Here is a 7,795-nt window from a genome sequence, read left to right as displayed (position 1 = left end):
ACAATAGCCAATTAATATGTAGGTTCTACCTTTTCCTAAAAAAAGAAACAGATGCAGTTGGTAAGTTATATAGAGTGAATAAGAAACCGGCCGCACGAGCTGCTTATATGCATTTGTAGCTGCAGATGGGTCTTAAGTTTTAAGTGCATCTTAGATGTAGATGTCGGGGATGTATATTCTATCTTCCAAACTCTCAGTAATTAAGTACATATTCACACAAAAATTGACAAAATACATCAATGCGTTTGATAAAAGGCAATTATTTATCTAGAGAATATCAATTTCACTAATTATTTTTTAAAAAACACAAACGCCTGCCCCTTTAAATGCACACACGTATACCATATCCGTATAAACACCTTGAAATACTAAGTCATCATATCCTAACATTGACAAAGTCACTATAGCTGTCTCATTGGCGATGCATACATTGCCTACAACTTAAAAATAATTAACCATAAGTACGAGCACCACTGTTAAATTTAGGATTTAATCCCGTTGTATTTATATCCGAACATAATATTTGTTCTGTTACCCAAAACAAATATATAGTACAGCTTAATTAGTTGTTTTCTAAAAGCAAGTACGAGTAACTATGTACGAATGACAAATAAAAAGGGCCATTTCCCCCCTACCCTAATTGCATTTTATAATTCCGTTTTTGGATGAAATGGTTGCATGCAACTTAATAAATAATGCTGGAATGGATGCCGGACAATGTCAATTAAATAGTAACGAGCAAAGGATATGCAGTGCTAGATGCGCTGTGTAGCTGACGCTACCTCATGAAGTCATGATGCGTCAATGATCAAGTTTTAAGATAAGTTACAGTACCAGGTCTATCGTTAGTTTACATAGATGTATCATCATAAATAGTAGCTATGGATGACGTCAAAGAGAGCATGGGCATATGCATGCATGTACCCTGGATCAATATTTCCATCTATGTACATATATGAACGACCTTAGCCGAGGATAATTGATTTGCTAGCAGTTACATGATCAAAAAATCCTGATCAAAGGATTTATTGTTTTGAACCCGTGATATAAAAACAACAATTTAATTGTTGGGAGACAATATTGCACTTAAAACTCATGTGCAATTTACCTTAGAGAAAGTAAAGGAAACACAATATCATTAATTATCGAGTAAATTTCAGAACATGTCGTAGAGAAAGTAAACTGGCTAGCTTTAGGACATGTCGTAGTCAATCCTCGAGTACAAGTAAGTTCAAATAGAAATTCAAATTTCCTCTAACAAAGAACAAATTCAATTTAATTCCCGTATAGTAGCAGTTAGAACTAGGAACTTTAGCCGATGGTTTGGTGTAAATTTAACTGGACTATTTCTATTATATTGCTTGTGGTTATTTTTTTCCATTGGGGGATGTACTGGAAACATATGTTGATAATAATCAATTGTCGTAAATTGATATGCATAACCGGATAAGGCCAGATCCAAACATTTTCATCAGATTCTTAGAATCCTATAAAGATAACTCCAGTGAGTGTGCATATAATTAGTTCTAAAAAAATGTAGTATATAATTAATAGAGATGACCCCGAAGATCTTATAGTCTTGATCCGTGTGTGCATCCATGCAACACATCAACTATATATAAACATTTTGAATGCACCTTTGGAACAAGTTATGATTAATTGTAAAATTCAGGGCCATACTGGCAATGGTGACGCCTATGGGTGCCGCTTTCCCCTTGGGGCGTTGCTGCATTTCCTTCCCTCTCCCAATGGGTTCTTTAGGTGAAAACCCACATCCTTGAGATACAGGACGGGCGATGGCGGCACACTTGGCGTCGTTCCTTCCTTTGAGGCGTCGTTCAGAAGACCCATTACTTAGGGGTGCTGTGTGTTTGTTTTCTTCTAACAGTAGGATCAGACGTAGACATGTGGTGTGGCTGTATTTTCTTTTTTCTGGCTATAGTCTTCCAGGGATATAGACTTGTATTTTTTTCCTGCTCTATCAATAGAAACGTCGCACTATTTTGTGCGGGTTGTTTCAAAATAAAATTCAGGGCCATACGATTATGTGATTTGGTCATGTTTGGCTTCCACTGTAACCATGCGTCCAACTAAATTCAGTGAATGCTTTTGATAAATGATAATATAATTAAAATACAATGGGATATTTGTCGTCATCAGATCATGGATGATGTATAGTAAATATCTCTTCTGGCCTAACTTGTTTATTATATACGACCATGAACCTTTCGGTTATCGCATCCCCTGCGTACATGTGTATGTGCCTTGATGTGCGCCCTACGTTCAATTATTGACATTAGATATATGGGTATATAAGACAACTTTTATGGACCATGATGGACAATGCGATTATATGTTCAAGATAACAAAGAGAATCATGTCGCGGAAAATAGCAAAGTTAAGCAAATTGTGCGTTAACCTTGCAAAGTTAACAAATTAAGTTGTCAAATTCTTACTTGTACAGCTTTCTTTCCTTTTATTAATATATATGAAATTTAACCATGGAGGCTTCCCCCACTGTTTTTCCGGTAAACAAAAAATTAACAATTCGTCATGTATTTAGACTATACTAAAATTTTCTCGCTGATGACAAAAAAGGTAGTGGATAATTGTTTTAGAGCGCCCTATCTAGTTATATGTCGACTATAATATTAAAAATATAAATGTCTATTTATTTCCTGATCAGGGTATATCCATATATTACAAAGATATGTAGATCATTTTGTACATATATATGTTAGAGTGATGCGTAATTCAATTGTATAAGACATACAATTTTATTTTGGAAATAAATACAAAAACAATAGAAAATAGATTAAAACTATATATATATAGTCAAAGAACTATAATATCTAGCCATGTGCAATTGCACGAAAAATTCAGAAAGTTATGTAGAAATTCGTACAACTTTCATGTGGTGCATTCTTCCTAGATGAAATTAATTGACCAACTAGCCTCTTGTGTCACCAAACTATAAATTACACTAAATTTGATGTACCGGCTAATTAACCAGCTTCTCCAACGAGGAAAACTGCCAGTACACATGACAATAACGCATAAGCTATCATTATTATATCCAAATTACAGTAATTAATAGAGACAAGATGAAAAGAGATGTCTGGACGTACACACACGTACGAGGGAGAGAGAGAGAGAGAGAGAGAGAGAGAGAGAGAGAGAGAGAGAGAGAAGGAGAGATCGAGATGATTGATAAATATTAATTATACTAGTGATCGAAGTCGAGATCAAACATCGCCTGTCCAAGCTGAAGGATGTTGCTGTGTTGATGATGCTGCTGATGGAAGGCTAAGCTTGGTTCTTGCACTTGAGCTATATTTGATGTGTCAGTGCTCGAGACAGCTCCTTGGCTCTGAGGGAATAAGCACGAGCCAGACGACGAAGGGAAAGGGAAGCCATGCTGCTGGTGGCTCTGCTGATGAATCCCATGATGTGCTTGCTGCTGCTGCTGCTGCATCGATGCCTTACCTTTGGGATCTACAGCTTCTTTCACCACCTCTCCCAGATCCATGGCTTGGTCTTGATCTTTGGACATGTGTGCACCCCCCAGTAGCTGTGTCTCGAAACCGTCTCCAATGCCTGCGTTCTTGCTGCTACTTCCTGCTTCTGTCAATTATGAAGGAAATGGTGTAGAATATCGGTTAATTATCTAGGAATTGAACAGATTAAGAACCCATTCATGCATCATATCTTAGGACTATCTAGGAAATGGTGTAGAATATGTTATATTCATGCATTTTCAGGTGGTTGAGATCATGAATGAAAATACTGAATAAAGAGAGAGAGAGAGAGAGAGAGATATCACGCACTGTCTTTAGTAGCTGCCGATTTATTCGCCTGCGCCCTTCTCTTTTCACCAGAATGCTCGCCGTCGGACGGCTTCGACTTCCTCCGCCGGCGGTTGTGGTCGGCGAGTCGCTTCCTGCAGCTCTTCTTGGCATCGTCGAACTCATCAAGAAGATGGAATCTGAATAATTGAACAGGTTAGAAAAGGTTAACATACAGAAATGAGAGGGATGCATGCAACTACGAAGAGCTGAAGACGAATACACATGAAATACTACGGTACAACGATAAAGGATATGGAAGATGAAGTACTACTTCTACGATTGAGAAGCTTGTTGCATGATCCTGCATGCATATTTCCTACATAAACGTGCACATTAGCGAAGACAAAATGACAGGTTGCTCAGGCCAGATCAAACTTCAGTTCAGAAACTACTGATGAAAAGAACATTCTGGGGACCAATATGTAAGCTAATGATGATCCTGAGCACGAGAAGCACATACACCTAAACTGTTCCATCCAAGAGACAGCTTGGAGTTTTGCAGCTGACTCATATGGAGTGTTTCCATATGGTGTGCCATACTGCAAAAGGTTCCTGTTTTCCCTTAAATGCACTGCTGAGCTTAACACGTGCATGCTTAGGAGGCATCGAAGGTAGTTTCTTCTTCAGTTTCTCAATCAATCCGAGCCGTTCATCTCAGTGAGGTAAATGTTACTGACGGCCGGCCACACATTCAGGGTAAAAAAAGAATGAGAGAGAAAGAAAGAACACGTTGCTTGCAAATGCAACTTGTGCTGGTACGTACATATGTACGTGAGCGGGCTGTACAAAGTCTTTGCTATACTTGCAAAGAAAGTCGCATTGTTTCTGACTTTGTGAGGCCAAAATACATGTACAGACGTCTCGAATACTGTTGGAAGTAACCACTCAAACATGCGAAGGAGAAGTCAAGAAAAATAAATGGGAAGGGCTAGTTTCAAGGAACAATAACCAAAGGAGGAGAAAATAAGCAACTCTATCTAGGACAAGATCAATATGTATTTGTACAGATATTGGTTATTCCCCCCCAAGTCCCAGCATGTGATAGATAGTGATCAGGATTCAATTTAATTAAACAAAAATCAATATTTTGAAACACAATTTTCTCCAAAGAAAGATCTTTAATTTGAAACACAAAGAAAGAAAAAGATGGCATATGAATCTCTAGCTCATCACCTGGGTAAACCTAGAAACATGCACGCATACTATTTGTAATTTTGTTTTGCAAAGCGAATGAACGTTTATGTGTTCAGAACAGCGATAATTCAAAATTTATATATTGTGTCCGAACAGATTAATAACTATAGTACACGAATTATCTTAATTAGCCTGCAGTGTAGGCAATAATCTAAAATGGGTGCAAAATTTTCTCCTCACCATAGCTAATTGCGAAATCGGCTAAACGTATATATCAAATATGCAGCAATAGCTTGCTAAATGCATCCAATTTAGCTCAAATTTCTGAGAACAGATTAGGGAATTGTTTATCAAGAAATACTAGAAATATCAGTTTAAGCAGTTAAGAATCAGATAATTGTATAGGAAGAAATCTCTCTTTCAAAGAAATGTAAAGGCAAGGAAATCTGGGCAAATGTAGAGCAAGCATTGAACTGCTCATGGGTTCATGAGGCAAGGAACCGGAAGAACTCAGGAAAAGAGGCCAAAGATGGTACCACACATCCAATTAAAGTTCAAAGCAATTGCCGTCTTCAATTTCATCCGACTGTTCCAACTAACGTAATTACTTTGAGGGCAAACAGGCGGCTAATGATGAGCTGAAATTACTTGTATGAAAAAAAAAAGAAAAGCTTAAATCCTAGGTAGTTAAATTAGGAGATTTATTATTGAAGTTTCACCCTTCGATATGATCTCAATAGTGAGCAGAATGGAACTTCCAGATCACTTAATTAATGCAATTCTATGATCCTACAAATCATATTCTCCAATCAAATTAAACACGCCGCAACAAGATGTGTGTCTCATTAATTAAACCAATCAATCGGACAAAGCAAATTAAATCGGGCCAGCATCCTCTTCTGGGAAATCGATGAACAGTGGATCGGAGAATAGTGAATTCGAGCAGCAAACTAAACACGACGATGAACACTGACCTGCTGCACTGCTGGCAGAATCTCTGGTGGAGGCCGCCGGCGGTGACGACGACGGGCGCCTTGGAGTGGTGCTCGCACACCTTGTGGCGGCGGTGGTAGCGCTTGGCGCTGGAGAGGTCGGCCTTGCAGCCCTCGGCCTGGCACCGCGGCGGGTGGTGGCCGTAGGTGTAGCCGCCTCTCGGCGGGAAGTAGGTCCGGTAGCCGAGGTTGAGGCCGAGCTGGGTGGCGGCGAAGCTGGCCATGTTCTCCTCGGCGGAGCTGACCAGCGTCGGGAAGTAGTACTCCGGCGCGGCCTGCGGCGGCTGCTGGTAGTACGACTGGAAGGTGCTCCCGGCCGCCGCCGCCGCCGTGAAGTGGCTGTAGGGGTTGCCTCCGCCACCGGCGCCGCCGGCAGCGGCGAGGTAGTGCGAGGTCGGGTAGAACTGGAGGAGGTCATGTGGGGAGGCGTGGGCGATGGTGGCGTGGTGTGCTGCGGCGGCGGCGGCGTTGGAAGGGGGAAGCAGAGCTAGGGAGCTCGGCTCCAGGTTGTAGCCGAGCTGCTGCTGGTGGTGATGGTGGTGGTGATCCCTCTGGATGCTACCGCCGCCGCCGTCCTGGTCCATGATTGGGAGAAGCGACGGCGGCGGCGGCGGGGTGGCGTTGTAGCCGAAATCATCGCAGGAGCTCGCGGCAGCGGCGGATGGAACGTTCATCATCCTCGCGGCCTGTCTCCTCCTCCCTCCTTTATCTATCCCTCACTACTCACGCAGTCGCACACACACGGAAAGGACTAGGAATGGAAGAGAGGACGCGGCAAGGACACCACCATCATCCTCTCCATCGATCGAGCTCGCTCTAGCTAACAGGCTACTACTCGATGGATCTCTTATATCAGCAGCGCGCAGAGATGGATCGCGCGGCATATGCCATGGTTTTGCCCTTTTTCATCTATCTAGGGTTCGGGTGGATGGATGGATGGATCGAGCAGGAGGGCGGCTGGATGTGGAGTGAGTTGCCGGCTAGCTATATCTAGCAGCAGCTGCCTGTCTGCCTCTGGCCTCTCTCGCTGATGCTAGGGCCAGCAACAAACCAAACCAGAAGAGGGAGAGAGAAGAGAAGGGCTTGGGTTGGGGTGGCCGGGAGCTATCTTAATTGGAGTTGGTGAGGGGGTGATAGCTGCTGCTGCTGCTGCGGCCTCTGCTGCTCCCGCTTTATGCTTGGCCACCGTTTTTCCATTGCTTCCATCCGTATATTAGGCGTAGTGGTAGTAGTAGTGGTTGTTTCAACGTATGGTACGTCACTATAGCATGTGTGCGCCTTGAACAATGCAACAGGCTGATCGATCCATGATATATGGATATCGACCGGCCAGGGTTAGGCCTTGCTTAGTTGGGGGAAAATTTTTGGGTTTGGTTATCACATCGGATATACGGATACATATTTGAAGTATTACACGCAGTCTAATAACAAAGTAAATTATAGATTCTGCCAGAGAGATGAATTTATTAAGCCTAATTAATCCGTCGCTAGCAAAATTTACTGTAGCACCATATTATCAAATCATGGCGCAATTAGATTTAAAAGATTTGTCTCGCAATTTACACGCAAACTGTATAATTGGTTTTTTTCCCCACATTTAGTACTCCATGTATGTATCCAAACATTTGATGTGATGGGTAAAAAGTTTTTTGTTTTGGGAACTTAAACAAGGCCTTAGTAGCATACTCGCTTTATTCCAAAATAAAACAACATAATACGAATATAACATATCTTATTAGTACGAACCTAAACAAAATATCTGACGCATATGTACATCATACATATGATCGCACGCGCGCAAATGCAGTGCAGGTATGTGCA

At 41.6% G+C, this 7,795-nt stretch overlaps 1 protein-coding gene across 1 annotated transcript; it reads right to left on the bottom strand.

Annotated features, from left to right (window-relative positions):
• Positions 1-2,856: 2,856 nt before the first annotated feature.
• LOC127769531 (squamosa promoter-binding-like protein 8) lies at positions 2,857-7,099 on the bottom strand. The gene is made up of 3 exons (XM_052295120.1): positions 5,957-7,099; positions 3,828-3,985; positions 2,857-3,624 (listed from the first exon to the last, which is right to left on the bottom strand). Exons 1-3 carry the CDS (start codon positions 6,649-6,651, stop codon positions 3,227-3,229), a joined length of 1,251 nt encoding a protein of 416 aa, XP_052151080.1. The 5' UTR covers positions 6,652-7,099; the 3' UTR covers positions 2,857-3,226.
• Between the last annotated feature and the right edge of the window lie 696 nt (positions 7,100-7,795).

This window comes from Oryza glaberrima, chromosome 4 (assembly GCF_000147395.1).
Source record: "Oryza glaberrima chromosome 4, OglaRS2, whole genome shotgun sequence".
Taxonomy (NCBI): Eukaryota; Viridiplantae; Streptophyta; class Magnoliopsida; order Poales; family Poaceae; genus Oryza; species Oryza glaberrima.
This window is presented reverse-complemented; position numbering and strand designations above follow the sequence as displayed.

Bases quoted from the DNA above. Each gene is read 5' to 3' on its own strand.
- LOC127769531 (XM_052295120.1), bottom strand. From the start codon at position 6,651: ATGATGAACGTTCCATCCGCCGCTGCCGCGAGCTCCTGCGATGATTTC. The intron at 3,986-5,956 runs GTCAGTGTTCAT...TCAATTATTCAG, and splicing joins TTCTGCCAGCAGTGCAGCAG to ATTCCATCTTCTTGATGAGT. The intron at 3,625-3,827 runs GTGCGTGATATC...CATAATTGACAG, and splicing joins ATCGGCAGCTACTAAAGACA to AAGCAGGAAGTAGCAGCAAG.